The following is a 15,480-nucleotide window of genomic DNA, read 5'->3' as shown; positions in this document are numbered from 1 at the left end:
TGTTCAGGATGCTGTCATGTCTGACCAAAACCGATGCTGTTTGAACTTGTTTAGTATTTCTGAGCCTGCAGTAAACTGAGCCATGACGTTCAACTTGAAATGGTTCTTGAAAATCATCATTTTACGTCAGGGGAGAAGTGGGCTGTTTCAGACAATCCTTGCATTTTGGACATGCCCCAATCTTCTTGGAAATTAACATTTATACATGCATTTGTAATCTGGTCAGATATATTATTATATGTGATGTGGTGAGGGACAGAGTGAAGCATTTGCTCTGAAAGAATAAAACTGATTAATTTTGATTTTTTTTTTTGTTTCACAGTTCTTGAAACACAGCTATTTTAAGAAACATAAGTAATGTTTTTATACATATGTGGACCATGTGTTTTTTAAATATTCATCAAAAATTTGGAACAGCATTTGTCAATGTACATTTGAAAGCACATTTTGTCACAGGCTTTGTTAGAGTTAAAAAAATAAATCATTTTATTCTGCTATGGTTTCCAAACTGCAGATAGAGTCAAAGCAGTAACAAAAATCTCACAAGCTGAACTGAGTCCCAGACTTAGCAACTCCATCTTCATAGTTGAGGTTGTTGAGGGTGTAAACCACAGCTTGAGTAGTATTCCTGTGTACTCTCAGGAAACAGGGCTGGTTGGGAAAATCCTTTGCAAAGGAGGAAGGTCAGCTGTGGTCTGCTGAAATAAACACTTAAGTAAAGAAAATGTGTTCAGGGGAGTTAGCTGTTTCCTTTCTAATCTAAAATGCAATGTTTACACCTGCACTCAGTACAAACTGATGTGCTGTGTGAGTAAAAAAATGTATTATCACTAGAATTATGACAGCAGAAAAATCAATAATTGGGCTTCAGGGGTGTAGAACTGTCTTGCAGATAATCTGTTCCTAAGATCCTGTCTCAGCCGATTACATGTTCAGCAAAAACCAATGACGTATAAAGACGTCATGTGAATGACACCGAGTTTTTTTGCTTTATCTACATCTTGTTGCTATAGCATATTTGAATATTTTCTGTAAAGCTGATAAATTTTCCAGTCATTAACAATCCTTCTCTCAGCTTTAACAAAAGTTAATACAATGAAAGCGTTGACACTATGTGACATAAACACAAATTAGTGTAAATATTGATAGTATGAAAACATAAAAAGTTTGAAAAAACATTTAATTTTTTTTATAACTTTGTTTTTATTAATTGAAAAGAAATTAAAAATCAGTCCCTTTTTTGGCACAGAAATATCTGAATATTTTTCCCAAAAAAAATTAATTTAGGTGTCGATGGAGAAAACGGAATATTAAACTTTAAATTGTGTTTAGGGGAATGTTTTTTCTGTAAAGAAAACACAAAAACGTGTAGTCTAAAACAAACTTTAGAATTCACTTTAACCTTTCGGTTCTTAGAAATTTGATGTCACATTTGAATGTGATGACACTCATTTAACCATGGTGGTGCAATGAGACAGCATGAGTTAAAGGGCGAGAGTTCATATGACTCCCAGCTGATAGTACTAATGTCACAGTGTGCAGTAGATGAATGAAAAATGTTCAAAAGCATCCTGATCCCTTCATCTCTGGTTGATGCATGTGATGCATGAAATGTGCACGTTACTAAGATTTTGATTTGGGGTTTATCCAGCTAGCATTAGCTATCATTTAAAGGTTTACTTAAAGAAAATAAACACAATTAAGTACTTTTTCTGTATAAATGGATACTTAGGCAGGCTTTATTTTTATTTGATGATTTCTAGAGTCTAACATCAGCATTGCTTCATGGTTTGTGGTGAGGAGAGAGGGGCGGGGAGACTGCGGTGACTCTTGCGTCTGATTGGTCGGCTCCAGGGTTTTACGTAGACGGAGTTGTTTAAATAGCCAATCACGGAGCTGTTTTTAGTATGTGTAGAAGCGTCGCTGCAGCGAAGTTCTCTCTCGGTGGAAGACCGCGGTCGAGCGTCTGCCCGTGTCTGCTCTTACCTTACTCACTCAAGTGCCATGGAGGAATCGAATAGTTGACGTTTCCTGCAGCAACCTTCTCTTTTTAAGCTTTCTTCCCGTCTGGTCATTGTGCTCCCTCATCAGGTTCATCATCGTTTTTGAAAACTCCACAACTTTAATTGAAAGAAAAACCATGAAGTACATCATCGGCATCGGCGGGTGAGTTCAGCCTCAGTTCACGTTTGCTAGGCTAATTTAGCCGGCTAACCGGGTTGGGTGAGGCCCACGAGCGCGGTGCACGTGCCAAAGGCGGTCAAATTTGTCGTCGTCTATTCTGCATTATTATTACACGTTTGTATATGTATATGTGATTCTTTTCCCCCCAAAATATACATATGTGATGTTTTATACCTCCCAATTTGGCATCTTGGGGGTAATAGAAAAAATAAGCATTTTAAATTACGGAAGTACTTTGCGTTTAAATAAAAAACGAAAGTCTTTTAATATCTAAAAAACAAAAAGAGTAAAATGGCTTTAACTTCAAAATAATTGCTGTAACTGACTTATTTAATAAAACTCATACCATGTAATGTTTATTAAACATTTCTTATAACAGGGACATGCTGGTCCACCTTAAATTTCACTAGTCACTTCAATTTATTGGTCTACATTGCTCTGTGTAGGTTTGCTTTTGTTCGCCATTCAGTTCTATTGTTTTGTTCTGTGCAGCGTAACCAATGGAGGGAAAACCACCCTCACCAACCGGCTGATAAAGACCCTTCCCAACTGCTGTGTTGTGCATCAAGATGACTTCTTCAAGGTGAGCGCACACTCATCTCTGTGACACCTTCAGATGCAGTAGAGCTTACCCAACAAGACAATGTTAACACTTATTACATGAGTAAAAACATCACATAGTGTGTGTGATAACATACAGCAGAGAGTAGGCCTAGTGGAATGTACCTGGGTACATCTCTTCGATGTATGTTTCAGCCCCAAGATCAGATTGAAGTTGGTGAAGATGGCTTTAAGCAGTACGATGGTAAGCCCGGGTTTCTGTGAAGGGTTTTGTGGGCGTTTGTGTGTTTGTTCAAGCTTGCAGTGTTACGGCACTTGTAATCTGCATGCGTTGAAGACACAATTGAACTTTTTAGTCATATTTTTTCACTCATCGTTGCTTTCTTTTATGCCTCCTCTCTCTTTCTCCTACCTGTTTTTTTTTTTTTTTTTTTCACCCCCCGCCTTTACAGTCATCACTGCTTTGGACATGGACGCCATGATGAGTACGATCTACGCATGGCTGGAGAACCCGGTGAAGTTTGAGAAGTCTCACGGCGTGAATAACAACCTCGATGATGAGATTATCCAGAAGTCTGACAACAAGGAGGATGAGGAGAACCACATCCTTATTGTGGAAGGATTCCTGTTGTACACCTATGGGTAAGAATAGCTTCCTATAAGGTCACTTTTATTTACTTATTAAATAAGAAACACTCATCTGCATGTGCCTCTATAGACCTTTGATCGACGTGCTGAACCAACGCTACTTTATTTCCATCCCGTACGAAGAATGCAAAAAGAGGAGGTGGTACGTGCCCCCCCCCCCCCTCTCTACTCTTGTTTGGTGCTATCTACTCTGTCATAGCCTTTTCATGGTAAATGGTTTTTCTCTCCCTGCAGCTCCAGGAATTATACAGTGCCTGACCCCCCCGGCCTGTTTGATGGCCACGTGTGGCCCATGTATTTGAAACACACCAAAATCATGGAGGAGACATGTGTTGATGTTTGTAAGTGGCAATTTTTTCAGCTAATTTTCCCCTTTGTACACACTTTTTGATGACTTTGCAAGTGGTTTAAATGCTTCCATGGGTTGCTATTACAGTGCAGCTTGATGGAACCTGGTCAAAGGAACGAATGTTCAACTTTGTCTACGGCGACATTCTGAACAACATCCAGAAATCTCTCTAACAAAGGTAAAAAAAAAAAACTCACCCAGAAACTCCAAACACCAAAGGCTCTTGTCGTCATGCGAGTCACCATTTGTGTTTTCTGTGTTGCAGATCATTTGATTGGCTTCAGGAGGCATGTACTCAACTTACAAGCATGAGATCGCTTTAACCTAAAATTTATACCTGGCAGCTCATATAGTTGAGTGCTAAGCTTTTTCAGTTTTTATAAATGTTTAACAACACAACAGGCTTTTATATCTCGTATTTATTGCTTTGTTTCAACCTACACTTGAAACGGGGTTGATTGGAGTGTTCCAAGGATGGTTGCAGATGTCAATAAATGATCCTCCTGTCAAACTTTGTGCTGTGGTGAATTCTTCATGGGCATGACTGTCAGGTCCTACGTAACTTTGGGTCTGTGAGGCTTCAGAGAGCAGATAGTTTCTGGTTAACATCTGCTGTAAGTGATAAGCAGTCATATGAGCCAACTTGATTATTCGCATATCCAAAACCAGCCTGGGTGAACGAAAGCTTATAATTTTTTAACAAAAAGGGAAATAAACTAATTTATTATTTATATTCACTTCATACTATTTAATACTTTGAAATATGGTTGGGTGTTATAGACTTCACAAGATAATTTTACTTACTTTGGATGAAAAGTAGTCAAAAATTGAAAACCAGGAATTATCTGTTATTGTCAAAACAGTTTAATGTACTGTAACAATTTCAAGGAAAAGGAGCCACACTTCTATTTTGTTGAGGGTGGAGTGAATTCTCTCATAATACATCTTTGTTCAATGTTAAAAGTTTGTCTTCAGAGATTAACTGCGTTTTTTTACAACTTGTTAAAATCAACCAAAACGGTGTTGCATCATAGCCAGGTGCTATAAATTCATTCTACTTTATTTTGTGAAAATTGTTAACTTGTGGAAAATTACAATAACTTGGTGTTAAAAGCAATAACTGATTAATTACAATGTTTAAGAGGAGTTAAACAACATTGTATATAAACAGAGTAAAAACTGACTTTCAAGGCTTTGTTTTATGGACTGCAGTTAAACCTTTAAGAAGCAGCAAAGCTTGAGTTCTGCAGTGACCTCAGAGCACCAAGTTTTTAGTTTCCATACCTGCCAAAGGTATTGCTTTAAATTCCAACAGAGGGCACAAAACGTCAAACTGAGACAAGAATATAAACTTTTAAGTAATTTATACGTGGCATAAAACTAAACAGATTTGCTTCACATAACTTGCAGAATTCAGGTTTGGAAAATAAGCTGTAGATGAAGATGATGGGAGAAGCAGATCCAGTTTTGTCCTAAAGTTCCAGAAAAGAACAGTCCAGTAGGTGTTCTTTGGTTCAGACAGACACACACAACACCTGAGTTCCTCACATTCAAACTGTGATTATTCAAGGCTCCGCAGAAATTGTATTCATGTTTAAATCGAATAAAATCTTGGCAGCTGTAGAGATTTGTGCTGAAAGCCCTGGTAAGATATTGAGAGACACTTGTCATTCTGTCATTTTAATGTGAACACTTAAACACTGTCCATATAACCTAACCTGACAGAATCAAATGTAAAAGGATTTATGCTAGAGTAACAAGCAAACATATGTTTTCTTTCCAATTGGAATTGTCACTTTAAAAAGTTATAATAAATAAATAAATGAGTTATTTAACATTAAGGAGTAGTTACATTTATTTTTCATTACATTTGGTTGTATAAGTTATATCTGGCCCTTTGAGGACAGACACGATGCTGATGTGGCCCTGAGTGAAAATGAGTTTGACACCCCTGTGCTAACCAATCCACACATTAAACCTGTGGAGCTGTTAACCTCTTCTTTGTTCATGATTTACATTTTTAAATGGAAAATGCCCCCTTTTAAGTGTACTTGTGAAGTACACAGTTTCTAGTTAACTTATATGATGTTAAATAGAGGAGATTGCAGTATGTTATAAACATTTTGGTTAGACCTGCATGACATAATTCAAAATATGCTGACCAAATTGTTGTAGTGAACACTGTTTTCTATGAGTTTACGGTACGTGTTATACATAATTATGCAGAGTCAAATAATCATGAAAAAATGTTGGCTTGCCCTCATAAAACTGTTTATTATGTATTCTTTTTTTTCTTTTCTGACCGGTTCCAACAAGAAATGTATACAAACATAATATAAATAAAGTTTAGACTCAAATACAAAAGGGGTTTAAACAAATATACACGTCATGCCAGAAGATTTATAAACCCCTAATGAAACAATAAAATATGTCCAACACAAGAGGCACTCAGCTTTCATGATTTTGCTCAGCTGCTGGACAGGACAAGTAAAAAAATACATAAAACTGTTCATTCTTTAGAAGTGTAAAAAAATGTTTTTGTAACCCTTGTGCTATCTTAAATGACACCACCCTTACATTGACATGTTTTCCCTACCATGACAAAGGTGGATAAAGGTGGAAAGATTTCATGTAATCCATGGACACCAGTGAAGATCACAAATCATTTAAGATGACCCAACTAGATGACCCAACTCCCAATGTTAAAGTGCCTAGGATAGCACAAGGGTTAATCAAGTAATGTTCATGGATCTCAGTTCCAGAGGTGTAAAACCTCAGACATAGTTGAAAAAGTATATATACCATGCCAGTGCTGAGAAGAAATAGTGAAAAACTATGTAATATTAGGCGCTTGCCTATGTTCTTCTGGTTATCACTGTGATTCATCACCTCAGGAGGATAGGATCTACAATTTGCAGTTGCAGAAACACTTTTTCAAGTTTGCCAACTCAAATATACTTAATCTATTGTGTGTTAACAAGGTCCAGGGAATAAACACAAATGCAATAACCATGGGTTGATGATCCAGCAGGAGCTGACTCAGCAAAACTCGCCTATGAAAAATAAATAAAAAAACATTGTTCAATTAAAGATGTTTATTAAACATCCCATACTTTCCCAACCTAAATACAGTTGCTTTTAGTTTTGTGTGAATAACCTTCCTTAGATTTTTTTTCGATTTGTACTTCGTATTAATGAATGTCTGTTGAAAAAGAGAATACAAAACCCACTAAAATACTGGAAGTAAAGCAATAGAAGTGACTTTAAAGTTCTATTTAGAGAACACTACACAAAGAACCTGTATAGCGTCTTTGCATAGCACTGCAGGAAATATGTCAAATGCTTTTGACTGCAGTATGAGACCTTCTGCTATAAATAGAGGCAATATGGTTTTCATGCTCTGCCAATCTGCAGGGCTAATCTAAGGTTTATTCGAATTTTATGTTTTAGGAAATTGATTTTAACTGGATGCAAGAAAGTTGCAGAAAATGCAGCAGGAAAAAAAGAAGAGCAGAATATAAATGGCTGACTTGAATGTATAAAGTACAGAAACTAGAACATCATTATCAGTTAGTTCAGAAGTACATGAGGCCCCTGCATGAGGTTTAATAACATGTGCCACCTCAGTAGTGGTAATCTAAGGACACATCTAGAACTTCTGCAGAAGTCTAGAACCACGTGTGGAATGGGTGTGTCAAGCCACTTGTTTGCAGTGAGGTTTGTTTCATTTAGTTATTTTTCTCCTGCTAAATTTAGACCCTTTATGCAAAGCAACCCGGGATAGGCAGAAGTACATACACGGTGTGCAGTATATTAACAATACATTTAGTGGCCTCGGTTTTAGAAGGGGCCTTATTCTTCTTGCAGTTCTTCATGAAGGTTCTTACACACATAATGTTGATTGCAGCTTCACTTACAGGACTATTGAAATAACCATAATGCACTGCTCAGATGACAATGTTCAAGATCCTCCTGTTAACCTATAAGGCCTTACATGGAATGGCCCCGTCCTATATTAAGGACCTCATAGTCCCTTACCAACCAATCAGAACACTTCGCTCGCAAAATGCAGGACTGCTTGTGGTTCCTAGAATTAGTAAAAGTACGGTTGGAGGTAGAGCGTTTAGCCACCAAGCCCCTGTCTTATGGAATAAACTCCCAGCTCATGTAAGAGAGGCCGACTCAGTTTCTACATTCAAAGCTAGACTGAAAACATTCCTCTTTGGACAGGCTTATTGTCAGACTAGCTAGTATTCAGAGATTATTTAACTTAATGTTAGTTTGTTTAAATTAAACTTAATAATAACTATTTCTTTTAAAAGGCTGCTAGAAGTTGAAGCTGGGGTAACTATGGTGCACTGGGGTTCTGTCCTCTTTCCTTTTTTACTTCTACCCTTCCTCTCCTCTATTCTTGATCATAATTTATCATTTAGTTCTCCATGCCTCTGTTTGGTGCAGTGCGATTCATGTATTGTCCCTCTTTTCCTCTCCCCTCCTGGGGAGTGGGAGTGCTTCCAGACTCCAGTTGGCTCATCCGTGCTCCAGTTCCTGACCGTTTACCTCGCCTTTGCTCCTGCTCCTACACCTGGCTGTGGATCCTGCCTCTGGCTCATCTCTGGCTCGTCTCTGCTCTGTACCTGACCGAGTACCTCGTCTCTGCTCCTGCTCCTACACCTGGCTGTGGTTCCTGTCTCCGGCTCGACTCGCGCCTTTGACTGTCCCCACAACCACGGCTGGATGAAGCTCGTCTGCTGGACTTTTATATATGTAGTTGTAGATTTAGATAAGTTAATTCTTCTCTAAGATTTCTGGTAAATCGCCTGTCCGTCCTGGGGGAGGATCCCTCCTTCATGTGGGCACCCCTGAGGTTTCTTCGTTTTTTCCGGAATCCGTTTTTTTTGGGAGTTTTTCCTTACCGCGAAGGGGGGTCTAAGGGCAGGGATGCCAGTATAGCTTAGTCAGTTTGTTAGTTCATTTTAGTATTTTTCTATTGAACTCTTTGTATTCGTGATCCTTTTGATTTCATGTTTTACTTCGAAGCCCATCGAGACGACTGTTGTTGTGATTTTGGGCTATACAAATAAAATTGAATTGAATTGAATTGAATGTTGCATGCCATGGACCAAAGCATTTGTGCAGGCATGTACTGTAGCGTAGCACGTCTTGTAGTGTCGGTTTCCAGACACACTGCGTGAGTGTTGACATGACTTGGCTTCTGCAATGGCACCAACAGCAACATTGTGTTTAAGCATCTCGGTTCTGCCTGAAATCACAATGAGTAATATTTTTGCATGTTCATGATACAAATTGACTGTAAAAGGACCTCCAGTGTATTTCATCTGTTTATATGTGTCATTAAACACAAGTTATGTCGGCTTCAGCTTATGTTGCTTCCTAATTAGTCTCAGGTTGCACAAACACTTTAAACATGTTTTTATTTCTTCACACTCAAAACACAAGCTTAGGAGTACCAATTCAGATTGTGGATATTGTTTCTAGTGAAATGGACAAATTAGGTTGTGTCCATGTTGCAACCTAATCTTTGCCAGAAATTTCCCATAGCACATTTCAATTTCAAGTGAAAAAACACTGTCATAGATCATGCAAAATAATGAAATTTATCTAAATAAAAGCCCTGAGACAAGACTCTGGATTAAAGGGAAGGAGTCTGTACTCTCAACTGGCAAGGGTCAAACAGTCACCCCTTTACATTTTTTGGTTAAGTTTTCACACCACTGCAAGTGTTATTTGTTTCTTTATATGGTTCAGCACTTAAACTGTAACTCATAACATTCTTCATGACTGTAGTAAAGTTAAATTTGAGGTGCCGCTAACTTTCTGCTGAAGGCTGCTCAGAGATTTTTTAATGGGTGTTACAAAATCCTGGAAGAAAAATGAGTGGTTATGTAAGACCACTGCATTAGAAAGATAAAAGTCTAGTGTTGCAGATACTTGCTAAGCACTCTAAGCATGTGCTGTGCTGCAAAGGCCTTTCACCACCTTTGGGACGGGGAAAACGAGTTGAGGCCAATCATGTGGCCAGACATTCTTTGAACCATTTTAATAATATTAAATGCAAATAAAATATTTAATTAAAATTGTATTGCACTTGCTTACTTTTAATTTCTGCACAGTAAGCAAAAACACATCCAAATATGATTTTACCAAAATTACCATGAATTTCATATCTGAAGACAAGAAATAAAATGGAAAAAAAAACTGTTTGAAATTTTTCTTTTTCTTTTATCAACATTAAATTTGTTGGGCCGCAAGGTAGAAAAGTGGTTAAAGCAAGAAGACCCTGGTTTGAATCCCTTTAAAGTCGGGTCACATTAAGCCTATGGCCCTAGGATTCATAAACTGGACAAGTCCGTTTTAGACCACCAAGGACAGTTAAGTATTAAATAAAACAACATAAGTACACAGAGGCAGTCCAGGCTAGTTTGACGCCCTGGGCGAAACACTGGGCCGGTCCCCCTCACCCCAACCCCACCCTCATACCCCTTTCTAACCAAAAACCTGCTTACATACAAACACAAGAACAAAATATGTTATTTATTCTACTTTATTAATCATGAAAGTATGATATTCTTTTATAGTTGAATTCACAATTAAGATATATGCAAGTTAGTTCACACTTAACGTGCTAAACTTTGTGTGAGTTTTTGAAGGTTGGTTGGCTTTTGGTAAAAATTGCCACATTTTTCTGTAATGTTTTGTCTTGAGCTGAGAACAACCTTTACACCAATTATGAAAGAATTAATCCTGGTCCTTTCCATTGGATTTATGAATGAACATACATAAAAACTAAAGGACACATTCTTCTGTTTGTTGTGCTTAAGTGTCACATAAAAACTAAACAAAAAACAGTTGTGTACATTTTCTCTGAAGCATTGACTATATATGAGAATGGCAGAAAAACTTAGATGAAATCCACCAAGAAGCTAGTTAACAAGACTACTCTAGTTTAGTGCAAACCTTTATTAGACATTTGGCAAATGTTGCTCAAAATTTTACTCCTCAAACAGTAAATTTGGTCTTATTAGAACTAGCAAGTTCTAATTTTGGACACCGCCTGCTTTCCTTTATCCGTGGAGTGTTTTTCTTCCTCTTCTTTTCTTTCTACACTGGGTACCTGATGTTTCCTTTGACATATAGTCTATTTTCCAGAACTTTGAATAGACTATTCCATTTGTCAAACACCCAGAGTCAAGATGAGTGAGATGATGGAAGCAAAGTCCCTTTGATGAAGACTCCTATCTTCTTTTCTTTCACTTTTCAAAAAATCCAGTAAACCCAATAAAGTATACCATATATTTATGAATGGAAACTATGTATTTATTAGGAAGCTGCAGTTGGTTTGTTGTGGGGTCTAATTCCATAAGTGGTGAGTCTAAGCTCCTCCCTCATGACTCTCTCTACCGGCTTTTCCTCTCTACTGTTCACAGCCTCTGTAGCTGCAAGTTGGTTTCAGGACTGGACAGTGATTAGGACTTTCTAAAATCTCCATGGGGTTCTGTTTAAACCTTTCAGAGGTGGACACGCTTGAGGATAAATGTCCAACAGCAGCCCCTAAATGGGCTTTAGCTTTTTGTCATGAGCAGATGGAGGACTTTCTCCTTTTAGGATTTTCACCAGAATACACGGTTCAGTTCACCACAACAGCAATAGCTCCAAAACTTAAAGAAATAAAATGACCCCAGACCATAACACAATACCAAACCCATATTTTAGTCTTAGTTTCATGTTCTTTTGAACTTGTGGAGTTTTTCCCCAAAAGCCTTGGGTTGTCTGCAAAACTGAGGTGAGCTTTTTTTGTTTCTTGTGCTCAGCAGTGGTTTCATGATGGAACTCTACCAAGCTGACACATTTTGCCTCCATATCGGCATTCATTAATCTATTCACACAGTATGTTGCTATTCAATCCAGGACTCTGTTTAATTTAGCATCACTTTGAATGAAAAAATGCTGAAGAATATTTTTTTATGTAATTGGAAATAAATTCAAGCATGAAGGGGCTAAAATGCAAATTGATGCAACTATCAACCCAGAAAAGGGCTGTAGGTTCCATAGAATGGAAATCTTTCCTGGAGAGAACAAACTAGCAAATTTTGTCAAAAGCAGGTGACTGAGGCTCGGGAGCAATACACTGCTCTTTCATTCCTCCAGTGTGGTTCTTTGGCTTTGAAGAAAAAGGCTAATGATTCAAATACATAACAGGTTTGTTTTTAAATGTTGTCATTTATGTTGAGATTTTTAAACTGAGGGAAGACAGAAAAATGTCTTTTTTTAACCGTTCCTTAAATTGCACTGAATCAGGAGGCCTTGAGTGCTTTTCTACTCCTTCAAAATGCACACCTCAGATAACTGAGCAAAATGATGGTAAAAGGTTTCATCTATTGTCAGAGCTATTCATTATTAGAGTAAGTTTAAGGCACACATTCTTATATTATGCCGTACGGCAGTATCTAGTTGTTATTCAGAGGCAAAGTTCTTCAAGGATTACATTAAAATTATAATTGCACGTAAATCTGCTACAGCATGAGGATCTAATTTGGGACAGTGTATTTTATTTTGAAAGGAACTTGTATGTGCTGCTGTCAACAGTAGAAAAAAGTTAGAGTTCTTATATATAGAAAAATATAACACTGTTATAATTTAATTATAGTAAAAACATAAAAGCTACATTTTCATACATGAATGGCCACAGAAATATAAATAAAGTGTATTTTCCTAAACAATGAAGGAGGACTTGGAGGCTCTCACAATCAGAAACTGGCCCTATAGGCTCTTTTAGTGTTAAAAGTGGTAGATCACTGATCTAGAGTAAAGCAAAAATAAAAATCCAGTTGTTAAAACCCAGACATTACAGGTGTCACTACATATTTCAAGTGCAAGGGAGCATCCAACTGCACTGGCACGAAATCTGTGGAATAACATTCAAATGACAAATGAGACCAAAATTAACATGTTTAGCTTCAATGGCCAAATGTCATGTTTGCCAAAAACCAAGCACTATGCAGCAGCAGATATAAATCATGATTACTATTGAGCGCAGTGGCCAAAGAGTGATGAGTGAGGATTTGATCTTGTTGGTCAACCACAGGTCATCTTTGTGAGGCGAGTATTCTGTCTCATTGCTAAGGCTTTCCTAAAACTGGGTGATCCAGACAGAACAACAGCCCAAAGCACCCCCTGAAAATCAGCAACAGGGTGACTAAAAAAGAAAAGAATTAAGGTTTTGGAAAGACCCAAAAATAGAGTCCTGACCTCAATCCAACTGAAATGCTGTGGTGGGGCCTAAAGAGAGCAATGTCTGGATAAATACTCCAAAACCCAATGATCCACAGCAACATTGCAAGACAATGGACCTACATACATCTAATCGCTGATAAACTCAGACAGGAAACAGTTACTTCAAGTTATTTTAGTTAAAAATATGTTTGCGGTTAAATTCGTCTCAAAATAGTTCCGTTTTGGTTTGAAAAAGTACTCACTTTATATAACAGCAGCTGTCCTTAAATTAAGCCATTTGTCCAATCGGTGCTTCACATTTTAACGGTTTATACAGTTTGTGCCTCAATTTGACATACGTTTGTCAAAACACTCAACACTAGGTGCAAAAGAACCTATTATAGTACCATTTTTTATAGCTGTTATTTGCTCATTTTGAGTAGTGGAGTTTGCCGCTCAATCAAAATCCACCATCTATTTTCCTGGAATTTTTTAAAGCGTTGTGCTATTGCCACTTTAATCTGGTGGATATAAAGCCAAAGACTTTGCATAATTATACTCTGATCTGGGTGTGTCAAGTCACAACACACTGCAAAACGCAATGATTAACAGATTTCTTGAATTTAGTGCGTTGGTAATCATCAAAATAAAAGCTCACAGGCAGAGAAAAATGCACTATCATCTTAACATACCTACGTCTAATGAAGAAACTTTGTGTTGATAAAGGACACATGCGTCTTACACCCAAACTGTCTCCGGACCACAACAAACCCTGCAGTTTTCTAAACCACACCACCCACCACAGTTGTGAGGGAAGCAGAGCTGGATCTTGTTTGTGTAGGTTTGTAGATGTATCCGTGCATGAGCGTCTGAGCTGCACCCATCCCTTCCTCTGTGTCTCCTCATACCCCTCTCTACAGTGTATCAGAAAGCAAAAGGAAGCAACAGTCTGCTGTGTGTTACTTAAATAGAGCATGTAAACAACTCCATAAATCCTGCCATCAGACCTCTAACTCCATACAGTTAGGGTTTGGATTATAACATCTCCACCTCACACAGGTCAGACAGGACGCAGACTTGCAGCCACAAACCGTCCCAAGCAGCAGGGGTGACTTCTACTCTGAGGCTTTCTGTCTGTACACAACACCTTTGTCACAATTACATAATTCCAACCAACTCTTTTATGCATTTTTGACCCAAAAAAACAAACAAACAAACAACAACAACAGAGACAGGAACCATTTTTCCTCAATTAAATAATTTTCCCGTTCACACCACAGCCACCAAGCTCCTCAACAACTTGTTTTTCATCCGAATTGTTATAGTTACCATTTTAACTGCAGTCTCAGAGGAGCCACTTTCACCATATAACCTTCAGTGACAGCTGGAACTGTTGTGAGGACTTGTTTTCAAAGTTTGACTCTAGCGTAGCTGTGAGCGGAGCAGGGCTGACGATTCATCTGCATTTGTGTGCGTGTGTGTGGCAGAGCTGAAAACATTTACTGTGGTTCACCCACTCTGTCTGTGTTTATACTGAGAGGAACTGGGAGCGTACACCACAGTGTAGACACAACAAGCACTGTGTGACACCGACATGGCATCAGAGAGCGAGCGATACCCACTGCAATGCTGTGCTGCAGCCCAGAGATGCTGGAAGACTCACTGAGGTTGTTTACTTTGGAGAAAGTGCTCCTATAATAGACAAACCATCGTTTACAAACCATTAAAAATAAAAAATAAAAATATATTGACTATATAAAATATTAACAAGTATTCAAAGGTATCTATTTAAAGGTATTTACTAAAATAAAGTTAGAAAAACGAAAAGTTCCTCTCTTAAATCATTGCCAAACATGTCCATATTACTTTATGGCAGTGAGGTCTGTAGGACTTGGAAGTAATACACTCATTTAAGGCCATGTTATACAGCCACTCCATACATTTTGCGCATATTGCATGGATGAAAATTGGTAATACGTGAATATACGTGACAAAAAGTGAGAAAAATTGTGGTCTTTATGTAAAATTTTCACTGATGGGTCATGAATGAAGCATGTTAAAACCGCAGGAAAAGTATTCATAAACCACGCAAAGAACACATAAATCAACATAGAACCTGAACCGTGCGTGATTATTGCACTGTTTATATACAATTAATTAGCGATTTGAGCGTCAATTACGTAACATGTGCAATATTAAAGTTATACAATGGTGGTACATGCTTGAAAAGTCCATGTGGAACGTATGTGGAGCTGACATGGAAATCCACAAGTTTGCATATACATCCTGCAAAAATCACCCACAATTGCATAATAATTACATAATAATTGCATAAAAAAATGTTAAATACACAGAAACTGCAGGATTTATAACCGAACAAATTTTTTAACAGCTCAAAACCAAATTCACAAAAAGACCCGTCGACCGAAAACTTCAACGGACATGTGCGCAAATCGACTAATGATAAACGTAAGAAACACTTGTGAATCACGAATATCATGTAT

At 37.8% G+C, this 15,480-nt stretch overlaps 1 protein-coding gene across 2 annotated transcripts; it reads left to right on the top strand.

Annotated features, from left to right (window-relative positions):
* Positions 1–1,891: 1,891 nt before the first annotated feature.
* Positions 1,892–4,253, top strand: LOC101172800 (nicotinamide riboside kinase 2). Of its 2 annotated transcripts, XM_023953162.1 has the most exons (8): positions 1,910–2,166; positions 2,677–2,767; positions 2,941–2,989; positions 3,198–3,387; positions 3,464–3,535; positions 3,628–3,734; positions 3,830–3,920; positions 4,008–4,253. In XM_023953162.1, exons 1-7 carry the CDS (start codon positions 2,141–2,143, stop codon positions 3,913–3,915), a joined length of 621 nt encoding a protein of 206 aa, XP_023808930.1. In that variant the 5' UTR covers positions 1,910–2,140; the 3' UTR covers positions 3,916–3,920; positions 4,008–4,253. The 2 variants fall into 2 exon arrangements, with proteins under 2 accessions (XP_023808931.1, XP_023808930.1); XM_023953163.1 differs by lacking the exon at positions 2,941–2,989 and having other exon boundaries at positions 1,892–2,166.
* Positions 4,254–15,480: the final 11,227 nt, after the last annotated feature.

Source organism: Oryzias latipes, chromosome 3 (genome assembly GCF_002234675.1).
Source record: "Oryzias latipes chromosome 3, ASM223467v1".
Taxonomy (NCBI): Eukaryota; Metazoa; Chordata; class Actinopteri; order Beloniformes; family Adrianichthyidae; genus Oryzias; species Oryzias latipes.
Note: the sequence above shows the minus strand (reverse complement) of the source record. Positions and strands in the feature narration are given on the sequence as shown.

Bases quoted from the DNA above. Each gene is read 5' to 3' on its own strand.
- LOC101172800 (XM_023953162.1), top strand. From the start codon at position 2,141: ATGAAGTACATCATCGGCATCGGCGG. The intron at 2,990-3,197 runs GTAAGCCCGGGT...CCGCCTTTACAG, and splicing joins TGGCTTTAAGCAGTACGATG to TCATCACTGCTTTGGACATG. The intron at 3,536-3,627 runs GTACGTGCCCCC...CTCTCCCTGCAG, and splicing joins GAATGCAAAAAGAGGAGGTG to CTCCAGGAATTATACAGTGC.